The sequence below is a fragment of the Lolium perenne genome, chromosome 6 (assembly GCF_019359855.2).
Source record: "Lolium perenne isolate Kyuss_39 chromosome 6, Kyuss_2.0, whole genome shotgun sequence".
Classification (NCBI taxonomy): domain Eukaryota; kingdom Viridiplantae; phylum Streptophyta; class Magnoliopsida; order Poales; family Poaceae; genus Lolium; species Lolium perenne.
Window position 1 is genome coordinate 235,258,712 of NC_067249.2, and position 24,934 is coordinate 235,283,645.

At 48.2% G+C, this 24,934-nt stretch overlaps 4 protein-coding genes across 4 annotated transcripts; all 4 read right to left on the reverse strand.

Annotated features, from left to right (window-relative positions):
- Positions 1–13,377: 13,377 nt before the first annotated feature.
- Positions 13,378–13,938, reverse strand: LOC139832649 (uncharacterized). The gene has a single exon (XM_071822456.1). It carries the CDS (start codon positions 13,936–13,938, stop codon positions 13,378–13,380), a length of 561 nt encoding a protein of 186 aa, XP_071678557.1.
- A 602-nt stretch (positions 13,939–14,540) lies between these two features.
- On the reverse strand, positions 14,541–15,267 carry LOC127306037 (uncharacterized). Its single transcript, XM_051336638.2, has one exon. It carries the CDS (start codon positions 14,961–14,963, stop codon positions 14,661–14,663), a length of 303 nt encoding a protein of 100 aa, XP_051192598.1. The 5' UTR covers positions 14,964–15,267; the 3' UTR covers positions 14,541–14,660.
- Positions 15,268–17,306: 2,039 nt separating this feature from the next.
- Positions 17,307–19,396, reverse strand: LOC127306034 (uncharacterized). The gene is made up of 4 exons (XM_051336633.2): positions 19,283–19,396; positions 19,072–19,218; positions 18,233–18,420; positions 17,307–17,780 (listed from the first exon to the last, which is right to left on the reverse strand). Exons 1-4 carry the CDS (start codon positions 19,360–19,362, stop codon positions 17,605–17,607), a joined length of 591 nt encoding a protein of 196 aa, XP_051192593.1. The 5' UTR covers positions 19,363–19,396; the 3' UTR covers positions 17,307–17,604.
- Positions 19,397–20,261: 865 nt separating this feature from the next.
- On the reverse strand, positions 20,262–22,706 carry LOC127306032 (DNA-3-methyladenine glycosylase-like). The gene is made up of 6 exons (XM_051336632.2): positions 22,287–22,706; positions 21,910–21,981; positions 21,684–21,807; positions 20,907–20,977; positions 20,758–20,815; positions 20,262–20,644 (listed from the first exon to the last, which is right to left on the reverse strand). The coding sequence occupies exons 1-6, from the start codon at positions 22,659–22,661 to the stop codon at positions 20,481–20,483; spliced, it is 864 nt and encodes a 287-aa protein (XP_051192592.1). The 5' UTR covers positions 22,662–22,706; the 3' UTR covers positions 20,262–20,480.
- Positions 22,707–24,934: the final 2,228 nt, after the last annotated feature.

Below are 24,934 nucleotides of genomic sequence, written 5' to 3' on the forward strand. Positions count from 1 at the left end.
GCTTCACCGGCGCCGTGCATGATCTAAACTCTTCTACTCGTCGCTTTCTATTGCTTGCCCGCAAGTTCTTGTTTAATCTTGGGGGAACCTGTTTGTGCTAACGACGCGCCGTTACGTTTTTGCAGATGAGATGGGTAACCATGAAGTGTAATGGCCGTCTCTCCAACCCCAAGTAGCACATGTTGCGTACTTCATCACCGGATCTATCAACCCCGTGAAGATCTGCTGTGACTCCCACAGAGTGCTTCTCCTAATGTAAGTCCCTTGTTTTAGCGCCATGTTCGGGTTCGTATGCTTGTTTGTCCGAAGCTCTTTTAGTTCATTCCTAGCTATGACCGAAACACCTTGCTATTTTCTAGTTCATTGCTAACTTTAAGCGATTGAACATTTTGGTTTGCATTCCCGCTCAGTAGATGTAGCTATCATAACTTCTATCTTGCTCACCGTTGTTACAAAAATTATAGGTATTATAGTAACATCCTCGCTATTATTTAGTTCATGGCCAATTTTAAGTAATTGCACATGTTGGTTCGCATCCCCCGCTTCTATAGCTTTTGGCATCGTAACTTCTATATTTGGTTTACATTGCCTCGCTCCGTAGATTTAGCCATCATAACTTTATCTTGCTCGGTCGTTGTTACAAAAATTATGGCCTCGCTACTATGTTGTTTGTGCCAATCTTTTACTCCATGAACATGTTGGCTTGCATTCCCCGTACTGCTGTGTGATGCCATTGTTTTGTATCTACTTCATTGTAAGCTAACAAAGTAAGGACTTAGTTTGGCATGCTATCACTCGCTATCTAGCCTCGTAGTACAAATAAACTTGTCGTATTACTAGATAATAATTTTGCGTGCCATCTTGTTCTTCAAAATCTGCATTATTGACTTGTTTCTCCGACTTGGCATGACGCTCACATATGGAATGCCGAACATATTGGTTTGCATTCCCTCTTATACAAGTTCACAGTGATCCCACTATATTCTCAGATCTGGTCCATCCTAAGCTCCAAAGCATTAACTATCCTCTATGTGTTGCTCATTACAAGTTTATATCCCGAAATATCTTGATTTGCATCCCCTTCACTATAAGTTCGGGAGTATTATTTAGTTCACGGCCAAAATGAAGTAATTGCACTTGGCACATGTTGGTTCACATTCCCTCCTCTTTAGCTTTTGCCATCGTAACTTCATCTTGCTCAACGTTGTTACAAAATTTATAGCCTCGCTACTATGTTTGGTTTACATTCCCCTGCTCTCGTAGATGTAGCCATCATAACTTCATCTTGCTCATCATTGTTACAAAATTTATAGCCTCGCTACTATGTTGTTCATGCCAATTTTGTACTCCCCGAACATGTTTGTTTGCATGGGACTCGACAAAGTAAGTCTCGTCGCTTCATTCTAACATGCTCGTTATATTGGTCGTTGGTATGCGGCATGCTCTCTTTGTTTGCTTATTGTGCGCATTACAATGATCTTGTTATAACGACGAAATGATGAGTTCCAAATTCTTTGGCAAACAATATTGTAGTGTCTTTGCCTTTCCATTGTTGTTGTCTTAACTTGTAATGTCTTTGTTTCGTATATAGGTGCCGCATGGACAACTTAAAAGATTGCCGGATCGCTTCATTGTATTGCTAGGTTTAATTACCATTCAATTTCTCTGGGTTCTCGTAATATTTTTTCAAAGCCGTGCAAACGATGTAATATTTAGTTAGTTTTTATAGTTCTTTCGCGCATTTTTTCTTTGGTGCTTGTGGTAAGTGAGGCTATCCGACGTAAATCATTGCTGCGTAAATATTCTCGCATCTAAATCACGAATTCCCATCCCTTAAACGGCCCAATTAAGCGAAATCACATATGTGCCGCCCGCAAAATCCCAAAGCGCCTATTATGCCTATGATATAAACAACAACTAAACGGGCTGGCCCACTTACTTATTGGGCCAGCCCACTTGATTTACTTGAGGACCCCACACTCTAATTGGGCCGGCCCACTTGCTTTAAGGTGGACCGCACCCACTACTGGGCCGGCCCACTAACTAGTAGGGCCAGCCCAGATGCTTTTCAGGTGGATCCCACATACTAAATGGGCTGGCCCTTTAAGAGGAAAGTGGGACCCACCTGGGTTTTTGGCCCGGCCCACTATCTTGTTGGGCCGGCCCACTTGCTATAAGGTGGACCCTACATGCTAAATGAGCCGCCCTTTAACAGAAAGTGGGACCCACTGTGCTTTTGGCCCGCCCACTATCTTGTTGGGCCGGCCCACTTGCTACATGGTGGACCCACATACTAAATGGACCGCCCTTTAAGAGGAAAGTGGGACACACTTGTGTTTTTGGCCCGCCCACTAGCGAGTTGGGCAGGCCCACTGGCTATATGGTGGACCCCACATAATAAATGGGCCGGCCCTTTAACACGAAAGTGGGACCCACCCGTGTTTTTGGCCCGGCCCACTATCTTGTTGGGCCGGCCCACTTGCTTTCTGGTGGACCCCACATACTAAATGGGCTGGCCCTTTAACAGGAAAGTGGGACCCACCTGTGATTTTGGCCCGGCCCACCGGCCTCGTTGGGCCACCCACTTGCTCTAATGTGGACCCCACGTACTAAATGGACAAAGCCCAATAGCGTGGAAAGTGGGACCCACTTGCTAATTGGGCCGGCCTAATATCTTCTTGGGCCGGCCCACTTGCTTTAAGGTGGACCCCACTTGGTAAATGGGCCGGCCCAATAACATGAAAGTGGCCCACATGTTTTGTGGGCCGGCCCTTTGCCTCGTTGGACCGGTCAAACGAGTGCATTCGGCCCGCCCACATGCTTAGTGGGCCGGCCCATTAATGTTTTGACCAGTCAACCTTAGAGGGTAGGCCCGGCCCACGTAACTAATGGACCAGCCCAGCTATATAGTTGACCGGTCAAACTAAGTCAGCTGGCCCGGCCCGCAAACTTAATGGGCGGGCCCGCTTAAGACGTGGCAGGCCTCGTGTGGGCCTCGCCATCTACCACGGGGTTTCGCGTTAACGCCGTTAACTTCCGCTAATCTGCCTCACACGTGGCGCTTGCATGACGTCGCAGCCAACGGGCTCCCTGAAACATTTCGCAACGGTCCGATTTTCCGTGGCTAAGGGCACCCAAGCGCGACGGACCGAAAAATATGTGGTAGGACTTTGCCTGACGCAGTTTCGACAACAGAACCCATATCGTCGGGTTAGGCCCATAGGCGACGAAAAATACCCCTTAGCGGACGATTTTGAGACGTTGTCTATCAGAACTTTTCTTGTAGTGCCTTTAGGTTCGCAATCCCTGCGCCTGTTGGCCTGATCAGAACCATCGTATCATCGGCGTATTGTAGATGTGTCACCCCCCCCGGGATGAGATGCGGGATCACACCCTCGATATGTCCCGCCAGGTTAGCCTTAGCCAGGATGGCTGCCAGCCCATCTACAATGAAGTCAAACAGGATCGGGGAGAGTGGGTCCCCTTGACGAACGCCCCTCGCATTCCGAAAATACGGTCCAATTTCCCCGTTCACGTTTATCGCCGTTTGGCCCCCTTTGACCAACTGCATAAGGCGGTGCACAACCCATGCCGAGAATCCCTTTCGTAAGAGAATCTCCTGTAAGAAGTCCCAGCTGACCCTGTCATAGGCCTTCTCAAAATCCAGCTTGAGAAGCAAGCCCTCTTGCTTTCCCACTCGGAGTTCATGTGCAATCTCGTGGAGGGCCAGAGCGCCCTCGTGCAGACATCTCCCTTTGATGAAGGCAGATTGGCTCCGGTCCACCGTCCTATGAGCTAGCGGTGCTAATCTAATCGCATACGCTTTAGCCACAAACTTGAAGATGACATTAATGAGCGCGATCGGCCTAAACTGTGTGATCTGCTCCGCTCCTTTGACCTTGGGGATGAGAGAGATGATCCCAAAGTTCAACCGGGCAATGTCGACCCTCCCTAGGGCGAAGTCATTCAAGATTCGCAGAATAGGTTCTCTCAGATTCCCGATAATCGCTTGAAGAACAGGACCGGAAGCCCGTCCGCCCCGGCGCAGAGTCGTTTCATACTCGCCAGGACCGCGTCGAGCTCCAAAGCGGTGAAAGCGACTTCAACGCCCCAATTTTCGTCGTCCGAAATCTTCTGATCTTCTCCCCAAAGATCGGTGCCAAGGGCAAAGACCCTCTCTTCCCCTTTGGCCCCCATCAAGCCCTGGTAGAACCCCCTTCTCTCTCAATTTATCACCTTAATTCCTTAAATATTTCTTACCTCCTGCTGTGTGACTGTATCTCCTCCAGATAGGTCTTCGCCATGCTATATTAATGTAGCAACCACCCGATACAACCACGAGAGTCTCGAAACGAAAGAAAATGTTGGAGGCGGCAGCAAACACATGCCCAAAATAAACCGTCAAGAAACAAAAGGAAACCCGCAACCGCTGTACCCTTTGGAGAAGTTCCACCGCGCTCCTAGCCCCGAATTTTCACATACCAAGCAACACTTTTAAGAAGAAAAGCGAATGTTGCTGGACACAGAGGGAAGTGTACGAGGGGTGGCCACGACACCTTTCAGGAAGGAATGCTGCCACCTGAGGGCGGCACCGCTTCGTTGTCGGGCGAGCTGACAAGGATTTCTCCCAAAAAAATAAACCCTATCCACAACCCCTGGGCGATCCGATGCATAGGAGCCTTGCGAGGATTGAGCCTCGACACCACCAAACTCACCGTCCACTTACATGCGCCACTATGGTCATGAAGCCGCCATCATCGTCTCATCGAGGTTACCGTCACGAGGGCTGCAAGGTAGAGGCAAAAGTAGCTTGAATCGAGGCCGGCAGTACGGTGGTCGTGCAGGAGGGGACTACCTCCACCGCCAAAGACGGTAGTCCACCGAAAGTAGCTGCAGCCACACCAGTCCTAATTGGATCCGACTGGACCCAACATGCCCAACAGGCCCATAAAGCCCTCGCGGAGGCACACCATTCCTATCTTTCACCCGTTTTCTTTTGTAATTAACCATGCAACCCTCATTTTATTGATCATCAATGGAACCAGCAAAGCTTTTGCCTCAAATCTTGAAGAACTAACCAATCCACAATCGCTAAAGCAGACAATTTGTATTGGTTCAAATAATCAATTCAGCTCAAATACTCAATGAACATATTTACAAGACCAACCTACTCTAATTTACGCGAGAGTTCAGATATCATTCTGAAATCTCAAACCCCAAATAGCAATCCCATGACTGTCCAGAACTACTCATCCGTCAGAACTAACTTTAGCACCCGCTCCAGGGACGTCCTATCCTAGTCCTCGCGCATACCCCCGCGGCGCGACGACCACGACCTCGAAAAATACGACGGCGAAGGCGGCTCGGAGCCCAGGTCGTCGGTGCCGACGGGTACGTCGGAGAGCGGCGCGAGGAGGCGGCGCACGCTCATGGAGCGCATGGTCCTGAAGCTGAGGGACCTGAGGATCTTGTTCTTGGAGAAGACGTCGGAGGAGTTGGTGAGGATGAGGTAGACCAGCCCTCGGACGAAAGGTGAACGCGGCCACCTTGGCCAGCACGTCCCCGAGCTCCGGCGAGATCATGAGGGCGTCCTCCATGGCTTCCGGGCGGCGAGCGAGCGAGAGATCGGCTGAATAAGTTGGCCGGCTGGCGAACTCTCCGCTAGTGTGTATCAATGATTAGATGTTGGGTCTTCGCTTGCCTACTCTCTCGCTCTTTATATAGAGGGAGCTTGGCTGCTTGGGCCTCGTTGATCGATTGCGAGGTGCGATTAGTTTTCTCGGGTCGTCGTGCACGCAAGCGGGCGAAGTGCTGTGATTGGCGGCGTTGCTTTGCCAGGAAGGAGGAGCAGCTTAAGCTTGTAGAACAAGCTGCTGGTTTGGGATCTTGAAATTCTTGATGTGGTGTCGCTGTGTTAGCACGTCACAGCGTATGTTGGATCAGTCTGACTTGGCGGGACATGTGTCGTGTCCGATTCTGAAGGCTGCTAAGAAGATTTGGACGGCTGGGGTTAGGTAACTAGGCTCCTTTTCAAAGACAGTGAACGGCTGTTAAACAAAGGCCGGTGACGTGGAATCGATCCGATTCTCCGGCCAGATAAGGACTTGTCTCGTCGACGCATCGAGAAGCAATATCACCATCCTGGAAGCAAGTGGTTTACTCCGACACACGCATCGACAAAGCGTGATTAAGCAGCATTTCTACTAGTGCCGCTTAACTCGTTGAACATGTTTCAATTCATCCGGGAGCAAGGCATGGCTGGTTAATCTTTCTTGGAAGAGCGGCTGATTTGACCTTGTCGCCGCAGATCGGAGACCCAATAGCAATGGTGGTGCACACGCTTGAGAGTTGAGATGAGATGAGGTTTTAAATCGGTCCGTAGCAAGACACGACGACTACCGCTGCGTATTGTATTCTTTCTAGGAGATCCGACTGCACCACTTGAAGAAACAGAATATTACGATCCCGACGGGCACCGCCGAACCGGTCGATGCATCTCAAAGAACTTGGCAACAGGTTCGCCTTGCCGATTCCCGAAGTCTTTGCAAGCTTCCTGGATTCAACCAGCACTCCATGTGCCGTCTTCATTTGCTTTTTATTTTTCCGCATGTGAGCACGGCCTCGTTTTCTTGCCAAAGCACAAGCGAAACACCGCCAGCACCGATCGTCTCGCCAAGATAAGAGCATCTCCAGCCCTTTGCCTCCCAGTAGCGGGCGACGATAGCGTTTCGGTGTTCACACCAGCGCTACTTACGCCGCCGTGTTTTCTCCCGTAAGAAACTGTAGATCTGTGTTCTGCTAATTAGCAGTGGCGGTGAGCTGGACCAACTCGATCGTCACGTCATTCTTTGTAATATGCAGCTTCGACCTCTCGTCGGCCTTCACCTGCCTCTGCTCGCCATGGGCTCGGCGCGTCTGCTATGCACGCGTCGATTGAAGCTCGCAACCGCTCGCCAGAGGTCCCATGGCTTTTCGCCACCCTTGGATTGCTCTGCCTGCCTCGGACGCCGGGGCAACGGGAGTCCGGCTTGTACACGTCGTCCTTGGTCTTGGCTAGGGTCAAAGCGAGTCTTTTTCCACTTCTCACACGTTTCAATCCTTAAGAAAACGTGGAGGAACTTGAAATTGGCACCTTTGTGGTCGCCGCGGTAGGCCTGGAACATGTGGAGCATCTCGCAGTAAAAGAGACCATCTCGGCGAATGAATCTACAAAGAACTAGGGAGGTTTGGGGCCGTATGCTCGAAGTAGGGGCAAAAGTAGCTTAAATATGGGCTAGCAATACCGTGGAAGCATGGGAGGGGACTAGAAATTTTGGCAAAAGAGACCACCTACCCCAACGAATTGGCAAAAAAGACCACCTACGAATTAAATTGACAAAAAAGAACCACCTTCTCAGTGACGGCAGCGCCCCCAGCTGACATGTGGAGACGTGCCGCCGAAGTAGATGACGGCAGGGGTTGTCGTCGCAAGGCGTGGCGGCACGTTTACGGGCCAGCGCCAGCTGTCCGTCGCCGTTAAACGGTGTGGGACCTGCCGCCCGTTTGTGTCGTCAAGGCCACCTGCAGGCAGGATCATCTTCATGATCCCTACCTGGTTTTATTTGAGCCGCCTATTTTGCTTTGTGCATCTCCAACGGATCGACGCAAACGGTCGTGCTCGCGGTCAGGCAAAAAGCCGCGGGTCGGGCGGTACGTCCGCATCGATTTCCCGCGCCGCCTCTGGGAGGAAAACCGATCGGTGCCATGGTCGAACGCTAACCTGCCCGGAGGGGCCTGGTACCTCAACTCCAGCGGCAGGACGTCCCCCTCCCCCCCCCGTGCCACGCGAGGGCCGAGAGCGTCGTGATGACATGCGCCGCCGCCGAGCCATCTTGCCGGCCGGTCTCCGAGAAGATCCGGCGTACGCGCTCCACTCCTACAACTGGATCTCCTTCGGGACGTGAGAGTTCGACGCGCGCCGCCCGACATTACCGAGGAGGAGGCCATTTCCATGGTACTGGCCAAAAGCGAGCTCAACGAGCTCGCTATGTGGGACGGGCTCGCCATCCAGCTTCGCGAGTCGGCACTCGCGCAGGGGAGGCCGGCGAATCCTCTGGCCACGACAACACGTTCCAATGCCCGCGCGCTGACTCCTGCTCCTTCGAGCTCGCTATTGGCCAGTGCCATGGCAATGGCCTCCTCCTAGCTAATGTTCGGCGGCTGGGTCTTCTCGGAGATCGGCCGGCAAGATGGCTCGGCGGCGGCGCACATCGTCATGGCGCTCTCGACCCTCGCGTGGCACGGGGGGACCGACAAGCGCCTGGAGTTTAGGTACCAGCCTCCTCCTGGCAAGTTAGCATCCGACCATGGCACCGACCGGTTTCCGCACCCCCCCCCCCGCCCAGAGGCGGCGCGCTAACTCGATGCGGACGTGCCTCCCAACCCGCGGCTTCTTGCCGGACCGCGAGCCGCTATCCTCGTGGTCTTTCTCGGTTTTGCGGAACGGCCAAGATTTCTTCCCCATGGCGTCGGTCGGGTGGATATGGCGGACTGTGACAATGTTGTGCTCGAGAAATTGGGCGCCACCAGCCGACCTTTAAAGGCTCGGACGCCATCTCGCCTTCAATGGCCTGCCACTACGCCACCGCCCACCAGCGCACGCGCGTGGAAGCCGAGGCGCGCTAGTAACCGGGCCCCGAAAGTTGCGCCGCGCCACCCGTAAGTCATGCCGCGTTGAAGACGAAACATCTGTGTCGCTGCCAGGCGCCCATGCGAGAAGCATGCAGACGACCGCTCTATCCGCGCAGACGCAAATGTACCGCATATTTAAGCCGTGTTTGGGTCTACGTGGATTGTCCAAACACTATGCGTCGGGCCGCTGAAACATGATACATACGCATTTACAGCCCGCGTGGACGCATCCGTTTCCGTCTCCCTGTTGGATATACCTAAGCAAAATAGGCGGCTCAAATTAAACTAAAACTCATTGATGTTATTTATATGGATTGCCATGTAACACAAATGGACCAGATAGGGATGATGATCCTGCCGCCAAGCCTACAACGACTGACGGCTGGCGCTGGCCGGCAAACGTGCCGCCACGCCTGGCGACGACAACCCCTGCAGCCATCTATTCCGGCAGCACGTCTCCACGTGTCAGCTGGGGCACTACCGCCAGTAAGAAGTGGTTTTTTTGTTAATTTAATTTATAGGTGGTCTTTTTTGCTAATTCGTTGGGGCAGGTCGTCTCTTTTGCCAAAATTTCGAGGGAACTACGACTACTGCCAAAGACGGTAGTTGACCGTATGAAAACTGCTAGGGTTAAGCATACCCTTTGCCTCAAAGCCGCGTACGTGTTAATATAGGTGCCAAACGCACCGACAATTTACAAGGTAAGATCGTTTGGTTAGGACTTCCCAAATCCTCTCCAAACTATACACGGAGATATAGGAGAGTCCATAACCAAAACTATATACAACACAACACGCTATTTTACACCCTCCCTCAATCTAAACTTATCTAAGTTGAGATTGTTACGAAATGCCTCTAACCTGCCGAACCGACAATGGCTTGGTGAATCCATCAAGAACTTGATCACCCGTAGGAATAAACCTAATATTCAATTGCTTATTAGCAACTCTTTCTAACAAAGTGATAGTCTACCTCTATATGCTTTGTCCTAGCATGGAACACTGGATTAGCCGATAAGTATGTAGCTCCCGCATTATCACACCACAACGATGTTGCCTTTGGATGTCTTATTCCCAATTCTGTCAACAAGACCTGTACCCATATTACTTCAGCAGCTGCATCTGCCAAGGATTTGTACTCAGCTTCAAGATTTGACTCGGACACCGTAGCTTGCTTTCGAGCACTCCAAGATATAAGATTACCACCAAAGAAAACAGCAAAACCTCCAAAGTAGATCTCCCGTCATCTCGTGCAACCTGCCCAACCGCATCCGAAAAAGCACTCACTAATGTGGACTCGACTTAACAAGTTTCAGTCCAAGAGACATAATGTGCTTTAAATATCGAAGTATCCTTTTCACAACTGCCCAATGAAGAGATGTAGGAGCATGTAGAAACCGACACACCTTAATGTAAAAGGAGATATCTGGGCAAGTTAAAGTCACATATTGAAGAGCACCTACTATACTTCGATACCGAGTTGCATCTTCAGCAAGAAGAGGATCACCTTCGCCATAGACAGCTTTTTCGGATGTAGAAAGCGGGGTGGTAACAGCCTTACACTCCCCCATGCCAACACGCCGCAAAATATCCGAAATATATTGTTCTTGAGTCAACAAGACACCATTAGGCAAATGCTTAACCGCAATGCCAAGAAAATAGTGAAGAGATCCAAGATCCTTGAGAGCAAAGTCCATGCGCAGATCATGAAGAAGAGCTGTGACAAGAAAGACTAGAGGAACCGACAACAATAATATCATCCACATAAACCAGCATAAATACCGTAACTCCATGCTTGTGATAAAAGAATAATGAGATATCAGCTCTAGAAGCCTTAAAACCAAGAGCATGAAGCTTAGAGGACAATCGAGAGTACCATGCACGAGGAGCTTGCTTAAGTCCATAGAGTGCTTTATCAAGTTTGCACACATAGTCAGGATGTTCAGAACTCGCATAACCAGGAGGTTGCCTCATAAAGACCTCTTCTTCCGTAACGCCATGAAGGAACGCATTCTTCACATCTAACTCGGTGCATGACCCAATTTTGAGAAACAGCAAATGACAAAATGAGACGAATAGTAGCAGCCTTAACAACAGGACTGAAAGTGTCTTCATAGTCAATCCCATAGCGCTGTTTAAAACCCTTAGCAACCAAACGTGCTTTGTAACGATCAAGAGACCCATCAGCATGGTGCTTAACTTTATAGACCCATTTGCAAATAATAACATTACTGCCGGACGGAGGTGGAACCAAGTGCCAAGTATTATTGTGCATAAGTGCGTAAAACTCCTCATCCATGGCTGCCTTCCACCGAGAATGACTAAGTGCCTCTTGAAGATTTTCAAGGTTCACCGAGCACAAAAATTACTCCAGCGAATAAAACCATCGTGGAGTGCTTTCGGTTGAACAATACCACTCGAGAACGTGTACGAACTCGTTGTACGTGCACGTAAAACTGCTGTAGACGGAGGAGGCACAGAAGATCCCAGCCGCAAAGATCTCTCGGGATCGGGAGCAGCAGAGGACAGTGCCAGCCTCGGGATCCTCACCGGGCGGAATCGGCGCTAGACGACGGACTGCCGGCCACCTCCGCACGGGAGAGGAGCGGGGACCCCGGCGCGGGCGAACCCACGGTGGAGGAGGCACCACGTGGCTGGCTTGGAGAGGAGGGCACACCCGACGACGCGGAGTCGTGTGGTTCGGGCTGCGAGGGCACGGATCCCGACGCTGATCCAATCGGAATCTCCAGAGAATGTTCAGGTGCATCTACTCCGGGATTGCGGCCCGGATTTCCTGCAACAGAAACCTCCTGCATACTGTCATCAAGAGAAAAATTAGCAGAAACAGACATATGATCATGCCGCAGTTCATTCTCCTGATCCAAAATTGAGGGGTTGCGCAAAACAGAGGGCAAAAGGAGAAGTTCAGCCTTAAGCAAGGCTCCTGCATTTGGGCGAAGCTGGGAAAAAGGGAAAACAGACTCATCAAAGGTGACATCACGAGAGATATACAGACGACCAGTGGAGATATCTAAGCATTTGTAACCTTTGTGAAGGCCACTATAACCAAGGAAGGCACACTGTTTGGAACGGAACTGAAGTTTGTGTTGATTATAGGGACGAAGATTTGGCCAGACAGCACATCCAAAAGTACGAAGAAAAGAGTAGTCTGGGGTTGTTTTAAACAAGATTTCAGAGGGTGTCTTGTGTTGAATAACTTTACTAGGCAGACGATTGATAAGGTAGACAGCAGTAAGGAAAGCCTCGTCCCAGTATTTAAGAGGCATAGACGCATGAGCTAGGAGGCAAAGACCAACCTCTACTATGTGACGATGTTTGCGCTCCGCAGACCCATTTTGCTGATGGGCATAAGGGCAAGACACGTGATGGGAAATCCCAATCCGGGAGAAAAAGGAGTTGAGTTTTTGATACTCTCCACCCCAATCAGATTGTAGAGCTAGAATTTTTCGATCAAAAAGACGTTCCACATGTTGTTGAAACTCTCGAAATTTCTGAAACACATCAGACTTATTTTTGAGCAAGTAAATCCATGTAAATTTGCTGAAATCATCAATAAAACTCACATAGTACTTATAGCGACCAACAAAAATAGGAGCAGGACCCCAAACATCTGAGAAAATAAGCTCCAAAGGAGCACTAGACACACTAGAAGATCTAGGATAAGGCAATTGATGCATCTTGCCTTTTTGACACGCATCACAAACTGACTCATCATGTTTACTGGAACATGGAATATTATTGCTACTAAGGATTTGCTGAACTATAGCCGAAGAAGGATGACCAAGGCGTGCATGCCACCGAGCGGATGAAGCACTTGTGCTAAGAACTTGTTTGGTATTTGGTGGAGATGCATCATGAAGAGGGTAGAGGCCATTCCTACTCGCGCCGTGAAGAAGAGTTCTCCCCGAAGCTTGATCCTTAATAGCAAAGAAACGAGGGTGAATTTCGACATAGGAATCATTATCAGAGACAAGTTTGGATGCAGAGATAAGACTCTTAGTTGCTTATGAACATGTAAAACATTTTTAAGATGTATGGGACGATCATGAGTATGAAAAGTTGCATGACCAATATGTTGAATTGCCATACCTTGTCCACTAGCTGTGTGGACTTGTTCATTGCCATTGTAGCGGTCACGGACAGCTAGTTTCTCAAGCTCCCCCGTGATATGATCAGTTGCGCCTGTGTCAATGTACCAGTGTGGGTCTCCTCCATGCGAGCCAGTCGTTGCAGCATTTACTTGTGGCTCAGGTGTGACAAAGTTTCTATTGAACCTTTTAAAGCACTTGTAGGCCGGATGACCAGGCTTGCTACAGATCTGACACGGCGGACCAGTATACCTGGGGCGATTGTCTTGCTGCTGATGCGAGTTGTTTCCTCCTCCATTGTAACCTCCACGCCCCCTTTGTCCATCGCGACCACCACCGTAGCCCTGATAGCCACCACGATTGTTGTAGTGATTGTAATTGTTGTAGCCACCGCGATCAGAGCCGTAGCCTCCACGATTTCCTCCATATCCGCCTCGGTGACCAGAGCCACCGCTGCCACCACCACTGGAGGCCAGGTTAGCGAGAAGCCGCACCACCGTCCTCGTTTCGCGATGCAATCAGTGGCTTCGTCGAGAGCAACATGGAGTAGACCTCACTTAGACTGATTCCAGTAGATGCAATTCGGGCGTTGATCGCCTCTACAAGCGGATTATACTCCGCATCCACCCATGAACAATCGCATCGATGACATCATCGTCATCCAGCCTTTTTCCGGCCATAGCCAGTTCATCAACAATAGCCTTTAACTTGCCGATGTATACCGGTGCGCTCATCTCCTCTTCTTCAGCTCGTTCAACCGTCGACGGAGATTTTGAACTCGTGCGCGAGATTGCGAGGCAAACATTACCTCGGATCGCCTTCCAGGTCTCATGTGCTGTCTGATGTTCAGTAAGCTGTATCAACACTTCTCGAGAAATTGAGTTGAGGAGATAGGCCAGAACCTGCTGATCCTTCTCTATCCACGCCGCATAAAGGGCGTTCTCTTCCTCTTCTTCCACCGTCTTCCCATTGATGAGCTTCTCAACGATGATCTTCTCCGGTGGTGCTTTGACAGATCCATCGAGGTACCCAAACAGACGAGCACCGCGAACCGCAGGTAGAACCACAGCCTTCCATACCAGGAAGTTGTCCGGCGTGAGCTTCTCTGACACATCACGGCTAAGGGAGTTGCCGGCGAGAGAGCTTGACGACGCCGCCATGGATCACGACCAGATTGTAGATGTGTTTTTAGGAAGAAGATGGCTCTGATACCATATGAAAACTGCTAGGGTTAAGCGTACCCTTTGCCTCAGGCCGCGTACGTGTTAATATAGGTGCCAAACGCACCGACAATTTACAAGGTAAGATCGTTTGGTTAGGACTTCCCAAATCCTCTCCAAACTATACACGGAGATATAGGAGAGTCCATAACCAAAACTATATACAACACAACACGCTATTTTACAGACCGGACGCATCGGCATGCACACCAATTCTAGCTGGGTTTCGGCCGGGCCAGCATGCCTATGAAGCCACCGCGGAGGCACACACGACTCTTAGTTTTCGCCTTTTGTAATTAACAACGCAACCCTTGTTTTATTGGTCATTAATGAAATTTGGTTTTCGCTTGGTTTTTCGTAATTAATCGGACATCTTTCGTCCTAATCAATAAAACGGGCAAAGCTTTTGTCTGGCGTTTCAAAAAAAATAGAACATCATCAATGGAAGTGGCAAAGTTTTTGCTGTAGATTCTGAAGAACTAACCAATCCAGTATCGTTGAAGCAGACAAGATGTATTGGGTCAAATGATCCATCCTCCCAATTCAACACAAATACTCAATGAACATCATCAATGGAAGTGACAGTTCGGAACTACCAAAGCTACTCATCCGGTCAGAGCTAATTTTAGCACTCGCTAGCTCCAATGCAGGCACCTCTTATCCTAGTCCTGGCGGTCACCCCCGCGGCGCGACGAGCACGACCTGGAAAGATACGACGGAGAAGGCGGCGGCGCGGATCCCAGGTCGTCGGTGCCGACGGGGACGTCGGAGAGCGGCGCGAGGAGGCGCCGCACTCTCATGGAGCGCATGGTCCGGAAGCTGAGGGACCTGAGAATCTTGTTCTTGGAGAAGACGTCAGAGGAGTTGGTGAGGATGAGGTAGACGAGCCCCTGCACGAGGATGAACGCGACCACTTTGGCCAGCACGTCGCGGAGCTCTGGCGACATCATGAGGGCATCCTCCATGTCTTCCGGTGTCGAGCGAGCGAGATATCGGTTGAGTGAAGAAGCTGGCTGGCTGGCGAACGAGCTTGTGGCAGAATGCAGATGAGGTTGCTCTGTGTGTATCAATGATCCGATGTTTTGGTCTTTGCTTGCCTACTCTCTGCTCATTATATAGAGGGAGCTTTCGCCTGTTGATCGATTGCAAGGGGTGATTAGTTTTCTCTCGGTCGCCGTGCACGCAAGCGGGCGAAGTGCTGTGATTGGCCGCGTTGCTTTGCCAGGAAGGAGGCGCAGCTTAAGCTTGTAGAACAACTCCTGAATTTTTGGCTGGTTTGTGATCTTGAAATTTTTGATATGGTGTCCCTATGTCAGCACGTCACAGCGTATGTTGGGTCGGTCTGACTTGGCGGGAAATGTGTCGTGTCTGATTCTGAAGGCTGCTAAGAAGATTTGGACGGCGTTCGGTAACTAGGCTCCCTTTCGAAGACAGTGTGACGTGGATATGGAATCGATCCGCTTTAATCTCCAGTCAGATAAGGACTTGTCTCGTCTACGCATCGACAAGCAGGATCACCATCCTGGAAGCAGTGGTTTTCTCCGATACACAGACCGACAGACGTGATTAAGCAGCATTTCTACTAGTGCCAGTTTAACTCGTTGAACACGTTTCAGTTCATCTGGGTGCTGGTTAATCTTTCTTGGAAGAGCGGCTGATTTGACCCTGTCGCCGCAGATCGGAGACCCAATGGCAATGGTGGTGCATGCGCTAGAGAGTTGAGGGTTGAGATGCTGTTTTGAAATGGTCAGCAGCAAGACGAGACAACTACTGCTGCGTATTGTATTCTTTCTAGAGATCTGACAACTGCACCACTTGAAGAAACAGAATATGACGATTCTGACGGGCACCGGTCGATGCATCTCAGCAAGTTGGCAACACGTTCGCCTCGCCGATTCCCGCAAGTCTTTGCTGGTCGTGAGAAGCTTCCTGGATTCAGCACTCCATGTGACATCTTCATCTGCTGTTTTTCTCTTCGAGATAGATGTGAGCACGGCCTCGTTTTCTTGCCTGCGCAAGCGAGACACCGCCGGCACCGACTATCCCACCAAGATAAGGTCGGCACCTCAAAGCTAAGCACGGCAGCACCAGATAAGGTCTTAATTTTATGACGCGGTTTGGAAGCCAAGCAAACGTGCGCCGGCTTGCATTGTCCATGTTATCAGTCCTAGCCATCCCTACACACTATCAGTCCTAGCCATCCCTATAGACTGAAACAAGTAGCTCAGCTTGCATTGACCGTGTTTACAAATTACATGGCTCGCCCTCAATCATTGTCTTCGGCAGAGAGATGGTTTTTACTAGTGTTCCATGACAAGAACTTGCTAAAAGGTGCAGATATAGGAATGAATATGAGCACATGGATCCTATCACCCGGTCAAACAGAGAGGGTTAACCAATGTTTACAAAATCACGCATCTTTGGAACTCCATTTCAGGCATTGCATGCTTTCCTCCACTCCAAGTAGTAATTGAAATTGTATTGCTTGGACACATAAGTGAAGAAGCTCAAGGCATTTTACAGGATAGGCAACATGCAACACAAACAATCAAGGAAAAAATGATCAAAGCCCAGGATAGAATCAAGAAATATGATTACAAGAGTAAAGAGAGGGAACTCCCAAGGAGATATGTTGCATCTGAAGATACAACCCTACAGGCTCTCAGTCTCCAAGGATCACTCAAACTACATTCCAAATTCGATGGCCCATTTAGAGTGTTGAAGAGAATTCGAGAAGTAGCATATGTACTGCTGTTCCCTCAAGGTGCTCCCTAAGGTGCTCAATTGCATCCAGTTTTCCATGTAAGTAAATTGAAAAAAAAAAACATCTTGGAGCAAAAGCTATTCCTAATCTAGAGCTGCCACTGATAGACTCAGGAGAACATCAGAGTAGCACCTGAAGAAATTCTGGGCAAACGGGTTAGCCTAGCACATTTTATTGAGTCAACGGATGACTTATCTTGTCCTCCCGATGGGAGTATATGTAGAGTTATTTGTATAACTCGAAATATGCTCACTATACTTTTTATCATTTCATCGGGCACGCGAACAGCGTTTCCGATGGGAGTAGCCCCCGAGGCTACAGGCAAGGACTTGTGCTTGGTTGTAGGCTCAACATTTTAACGCCTTATGTCGCTATATTGTCATTCTTTCTCGAGCTTTTTATTTCTATTGGGTGCGGAACTAGTCATACAGTGGAAAATCAAGTGGATCAATCTGCTCGGCCCTCAACCCCTTCCCTCTGAATTTCTCACCTCCTGCTGCGATTGTATAGGAATTCGGGGATTATTAGCTCAGGTATTACACAATTGCCCGGAAACCATGCATGCTTGCCATCCTCAAACTAAACAGCTGGCTGCAAATGGTACAAACCATCGCCCAGCACTGTCTCCTCCTAAATCTTCTGGACAATACATTTTTCTTTCTTGTTCAAAACAGGTTAACTGGATATTGTTATCTGTGTAAGGGCGACCTTACGCTAGGCTATGAATAGACAATTCACTAGCAGAGATACTATCTATAGATAGTAGTAAGTTGCATTACACGAAATTCATGTTTAATTATTGCCACCTCAAAATTCTTCCTTCTTTCCCAAATGAAGTGATCCTAGCAGCTCAAACCCTCTGCTTCACACTGCCCACCACTACTCTGATCATCGCTGCTGCTCACCAGGTTTATGGTAACCTTTTTCAGTTCGCCGTCATCTGAAGCTACTTCCAGATGAGCATCCATGGAACGTATCTCCCAGTCATGGTGCCGCAGAAACGAGAGCACGCCATCCCCTGTTTCACATGTAAGCAAGCCTTACTTTAGAACTGAGACACCAGGGTAACAGGAACATAAAGACCACATTCGAAATTCCTTTGGCAACTAAGCTACAACTATCATTTTTCTAATAAGATCCATCTTTGTGAGTGTAGAGAAGCTAGTCAGGGGCAAGGAATAGAGGAATGTAGGAGATCGATGACAGGGTCAAAGCCTCAAGTTGTTAGTAGAAAACAAGGGCTAAGGCCAATTCTACTGCCACTGATGTCTTCCCCTACCTTGGACCAATTTCAACAGCCCGAGCTCTAGTGACCTTTTATTCCAAATGTGAATCTCAATCAGGAAAGCAGGCTACAACATCCGGTTATCGTGGTTCTTTCTCCTCCTTTTCGATCGCTTGCTCTCGTGCTTGCTACCGATGATTCACTTGTTTAACCGACACGACAACAAGTGGAAAAGCAGTACTAACCTCCATTCCGGATGGCCTCGATCTGAAACAGCCCCGACCCCTGTGGCCCAGTTACGGGGAATGTGCACGACACGGACCTCCGCCGATGGCCCAGAACAACTGAAGCATCATACCATGGTCCTCTTAGTATAGGTGCCCCGATCGCTTCTGCAACCTCTCGGTTCTCAGTAGCCGTCTCTATCGCCTTCCTGTAAGCAACATTCACACTTGTAGGTATCATGCGCTAATCACAAAAGGGAATAATACGTATCCTAAACAGTCTATCCAGAGAAAAGGTCCAAAGGTATACCGGGAACACACAGCGGAACATTATGATTAAGGTAGCAGAGTCTAGTGAGCTACAAAATTAAAGCAAAAAATAAATGAAACAACACTGGTATAGTGGTATTCATGTGGATTAGGCACAACATATAGCTAAAGCATGAAAGAAGGAATCCTCTTGGTAGAAAAATAATGAACAACACGATAGCTGAGTTTAATGTGCGGGGATTATTAACTAGAAAAGTTTGCATTCACCAAATGATAGTCCATCCACTGAACAGATAGAACAATAGGAAATGAACGGATTGGCTACATCCTACATATGCTACATGATCACATAAGAGTAAACTAGTGTTTTTAGTCCGTATATATGATGATGGAAACAAATTGTGACACAACGAAATTGGCATGATGAGCTCCTCGGAATTGGCTAAACACTAATTAAGCTTGGCAGCCTTGAATCTTCAGCATATGCAAATGGTGCTGTAGGAGGTAGTAGCTAGGTTAGGTAGTGAGCATGACGATTAGTCTTAACTGTAATTTACTCTAGGTTTGCAAGAGATCAGCAGGGAGCAGACCTGGTGCATCCATGGAAGATAGCGAGGTCGTTGATTCCACTGAGGGCCACTCCGCCAGCGAGGCTGATGGCCCCGATAGCCACCACCCTCCGCCCCACCGATCTCTTCTTCCGCCCGCCGGCGACGCTTTCTCCGGCGGAGTAGGTGCTGCAACAGAGCTCTCTTACTGAGTGTATGACTATTGGGATTAGAAATAGAGATGGCTACTTACCGGTGGCTTTGAAAGGGCAGGGCGGATCTGCGGCCGGCGGCGACTAAGAGCGTCTTCCTCGCCCACGCCGCCGGCGACATTCTCTCCCCTCCCTGTCCTTTTTTGGGCCCCTTCCGATTTAATGAACGAAAAAAAGAATGGGCCCAGCCCAGCCCAGCCCAGCCCAGCAGTTAGTTTTATGGCATCTTCTTTCGCTCGAATTAATCCCACTCCAATGGCCTTGGCGTCGTCGGCAGGGTAGCTCTGCCACTTGACTGAGATTTAGTTAGATCTAAGTCGTCTAAAATAGGTGTCTAAAAATGAATATGGTCCTAATAGAAAAGAGGAAGTAATAAAAAGGAGAAAAAAGATTTCCTTGTGTTTTGGACAATGATGATACCGAGAAGGAGGAGACATATGATATATTGGTACTTGGTAGTGAGGTATCGAAGCTGGATTTTCTATAGTCGAATAACGACACTGATGAAGAGGAGACATACTCCCTCCGTTCAAAATTTGTTTGTGTTTTAAGTGTAGTCAAAGTTAAACTTTATAAAGTTTAACTAAATATTCAGGAAAAACATTAACATCGACGATGTAAAAGTTGTAGTACTAGAATCAGCATAAGCTATATTTTCATATTATATGCATTCGGTATTATGGTTGTTGATAGTTTTCCAAATATTTTTGGTCAAACTTGAGAAAATTTGATTTTGAAAAAAGCTAGAACGCAAATAAAAACGGAGGGAGTATGATATGTTGGTATAGTGAGGTGTCGAAGCTGGATCATCTGTAGTCGTTTGCACCTGGCGCAGCCATCGCTACCTCGCACCAGGCACCACCTCCTTCGCACGCCAGTGGGGAAGGAGAAGGAGAAGGAGAGAAGATCAATAGAGCCGCAATTGTCGCTACACGAGGATGTTTACCAAAACAAAGCGTGTAAATATGCTTAATACAGCAACTCTTCTTTAATCTGTATCAAATTCCAGGTTCACAGTAATGAAACGTGATCAGGAGATATTGACCCCTCTCCATTTATCAGAGGAGAATGCTTGTTCTCTGGTATATATGTACACGAGCAGTGTTGTTAACAAGGGACAGTGATGCTCCAATAGCACGATAACTGAATAGTTGTCAAATGTTTCAGTGCGCCCTCTTCTATCTGTTACAAGTACAGTTTATGTGCATCTGGGCCACCCTTCTCCTCACATCCAGTTCTTCACCGCGGCCTGAGAGTGTTTTTTGGAGCACTGATCCACGGAGTGCCCGCGATCGCGAACCTCCACGGCGCTGTGACATGCTCGGATGATGCGTAGTCGATGCCGACACGGGGGCCAACTAAAATGTTCTCTGGTTCTGGCCCATCCAGTACTTCCAATCCACCTGATACACAAAACAAATTGGTGGGTAAATATGCATCGAAGACATCTAACAGTTTCAGACAATACCATCTGACACTGACAGTTTCCGGCAATACTGGAAATATATAATCGTACCGGGGGTATATAGTGGATGGTTCGACCAATCAGTGGAAAGCCCCAGAGCTTGGCCGACCTGAATAAGAAGGCAAGAACAGCTATGATACAGTGTTGTAGGAACAACCATCATTCAGAAAATAAAAGCCTTGATGTCGAGTGGTCTAGACCTTTCCTGGTCCTGTAAGTAGGATTGGTTTCTCGGTTTGTTGGCCTCGACGCTGCTGAATGATATCTAGTCCTACAGCAATTAAGTGCAACATTCAGCTCAAACTAGATCTTAGAAAGGAGTGGGGGATAAATTGGCTATCCTTGCACAGACAAACACATGCATTAACAGTTGGCTACAAAGGAATACCATTTCATGGTGCAAACATGTAAAAGTAACTTGATTTGTATATGGTGTTCTACTACACTTGTCTAATGATAGAAACTTCTTTGATTTATTTTCTAACGTTAGGACAAATAGAGGATGGAGTTCAAGTTACAATGGAAATGGGAAACACATGATAATAGATGGCCACGGCTCCTACTCTTGCTCACATATTTTATTTCTCGTCAACTACCACCATTTGGCAGCGAGGTGGCAAAAGTAAACTTAAACATATTCTAAATATAACTCAGATGCTTCCAAGAACTCACACTCTACAATTCGGATTAGTATAGTTTCTCAAATAAGAAGCATGATTCAGAAATGCTTCGGGTGAAAAAAAAATCAGGAATAACGAACAAAGCAAGAGCCATAGGCCCAGCCGGCGACTCCAACGGGATTTCTCTTTAATCAATATATCTTCTAATCAAAACAAAATAAGCACCACATTTCAGTCAAGGTTCACAGATATCACCTCAAATCCTTATATATTTCTCTTGTTAGTGTTAGTACATCTGTGCATGTACAAAAGTATTTGTTGGCATATATCTATATGGAATGAATGAGCAACGCATACCGCTAACTGGAGCACATGATCGGATCAAAACAGCAGCCCCGACACCCTCTTTGTCGGCAACAACATTGAGCATCATGTGGAGCCCATAGCATAGGTACACATATGCATGCCCTCCTGGTCCAAACTACACCCCGACAATGGGGAAGACCTCAGCCAACATCAAAATTGAAAATACTTCACAATTAACATTCATCAAGCTCGACAGCGCAAGGAAGCACCGGCCTACCATGGGAGCAGTTCTTGCCGTGGCGCCGAATCGGCCATGGCACGCGGAATCGTTTGGCCTGTAAGCCTCCACCTGAACCCAATGTAAACAATAAATTTAAAATTGGCACAACTTGGCCAACTACTACTTTGCTAACTTTAAGAAGGATGAAAATGGTGCTAAACTCGGGTGTTGATTGAAATAAACGAATGTATGTTAGTAGAATTTCACAATATGATGCTAGTACATTTAGCTGTCAAAGGAAGAAATATGCTAAAATGGGCAACAAAAACATGATCCTGATGCTAGCTGTAGTAGTGTATAAGCTTGATCAAACAAAATGAGGCATTTTTCAAGTACAAATATCTCTCCTCCCAAAGAATCAAAAGCACAACCACCTCGGTGATGCGGAGGACGACTTGGTCGCGGCGCAGGAGCTTGCCGAGGAGGCGTGGGGCGAGGTCGAGCGCGTCCACCTCGAAGAACTCGCGAGGCAACGGAATACTTCCAAGCGACTGCGCGGGCACCACCAGCGTTGCGGGGAGCAATGGCGTGGCCCTGGCCGCCACGGACGCCCGCGCAGCCTCGGCCTCTCCGGCGGCAACGTTAATGGCGAGGCGGCGGCTGTGGGGCTGCAGTTTCTTCCTGGGGGAGGTTCGCTTGAAGCGTGGGGGCGTGGCCGCGCCGGGGGTGGTCATCGGCGACGACGGGTCTCCGGCGGCCGGTGACCTGCAGCTAGCGGCGGCGTGGGGGATGGAACGGAGGGGTCTCATCCAATGTCAACTGTGAATCCCAGCGGCAAAGGTCACGCCTCCCGGTTTGAGATGGTCAGGACTAAACAAGAAGGAAGATTCGAGTCTCTTCCTTTTAAAAAAAGTTTATGCTTTTTTTAAAAAAATATTTCATATCGTTAATGGTGATCATTGGTCTGTTTGCACTGCAAATCAAACTGTCAACTGAACGCTACAAAATGTCAACTGGCACATTGAACTTTTCATAATGAGACGTCACGCATAAATTTTGCCACATCTGAAATTGTCTGGTACTCCATCATCACATCACTCGTTTCTAGAGGACTTTGAGAATGAAACCTCGTGAAATCAATGAACCGGTAGATGGTTCGATCATTTTGCATTCTTCCCATGGCAGTAGGATAGCGACACTGAAGTATCGGGAAGGGAAAGGAAACACATAGTACATCAATTCATTCACACACAACTGATGATGCGCTTCATCGCCTGTTAATGTTCGTTGGTACCTTGGTGAGAGCTATATTTTCCATAATACTTCATCTGCAAAAGATTAATAAGATATTTTAGTATAGATATTCATTTCAGCTCGCGGGTGCATTTTTTTCGATAAAGGCAGTATATTAATATCGAAAGATACCAATTACACCTAACCTCTGCAACAACGCCCCACCCTAGTGGCAGTACGGATGCACACAGCCAAAAAAGAGAAAATAAAACTAAGAAATAAAAATCCCGCTACAGTATTCTAGGCCTAGCAACAGCAATACATCCACCACTAGTACAACACCTGAAATACAAACTCTCCAAAAGCGACGCCTCCAAAAAGGAAACAGTGCACCAACACCGTCGTCGCCCGACCAAAGATCTTAGGTTTTCACCCTGAAGATAGTCCCCGCTCTCAAAACAATGCCTCCAACAAGGTCATTGCCAGGTACAACCAGTTAAGACCAGACATTGGATTTTCACCCTGAAAAGGTAGAACTCTGAACTTCACATGTGCTGACATCCCCGCTTTCATACCACTGTTGCGAAGCCCGGAACACCAAGCCAGTCCATCAACAGCGCGGAGACTTGAACCTCCATTAGCTAGTCCTCCGATCCGGCCTTAATGATATTCTCTTCTTCTGACTTCACCATGGACCAAAATGTCACTTGCTGTCAACACAGAATAGAGCTTCGCGTCGCTCTGTAAGGGTACATTGCCCCTATGTGTGGTTTTGTTAATTAATGACAACCCCTATGGACTAATGTTTTCATTGAGTTTATATGAAGGAATATTCCATAGGTACTACTTGTACTCCATGTGTTGGATTCAAGTATGGATGCCATGAAGATAAAGATATATCTTGTGTATTGGCATCATGATCATCGGTTTGAAGATAAATATGTGATATGATCAACAAGAAGAAATGAAGATGGAGTTCTTATGTGGAACTCAATATTAGCCATGCTCTATCTTAAGTGAGTATGAGAAGATACAAGGTTGAGTCGTGCAAGTTCAAGATGAGCATCTCAAGTGGATCACATGCTTGAAGCTTGCCGTCCATTTGGTAATAATGGACATGTGAAGATGTGCATCAATGGAGCTTTCCCATCATGATGTATGGGGGAGCATTTGTGAGTCTTCACGAAGCAACGATGATCAAGTTGAGGCATTCCAGTTTGAGAAGAGCTTGAAGAGCTATCATCAAGATCAAGTGGGATGCGCAAGGCAAAGGTATGGCCTTGCTAGGTTTTCCTTTTACCGGTCTCAAGGTGGTTGTTGGGAGACCGGATTATAGGATAGATAGCCGCACTATTAAGAGGGGCTTTCGGTTGAGTAACTTGATCACATCGTCTTAGGGAGCTCAATCCTTTGCATACTTTGCATATCCTTATTGCTTCTTGGTGTTTCTCTGTGTGAGGTTCTTGTGCTTGTTGCTAGCTTTACAACAAGCCCAAGTTCATCGAAAACGGAATCCGCATGCATCTTCTATTGCGTTTTCGAGTTTGGACGTCTTCACCGTTTCTTGACGGTGGGAGACTCCCTCTCTAAAATCATCTAAAAATGTTATGTGAGGAGTCTCCATATTTCCAGTTTTTGTTGGGGTTCTATTCGTCGTTACCTTTCCAACAAAATTGGTTTCATGTCATTCGGGGTTCGGGAGCAATTGTTATTAAAGGAAAAGGAAAAAGGAGAAAAGAAAAGAATAAAAGAAAAAAAGGGGAATGGGGCAGCCGGCCGGACCGGCCCAGCCGCCGGCCCACCCGGTCGAAGACCGGCCCTGGCACCGGTGCCATCCGGCCGGGATCCA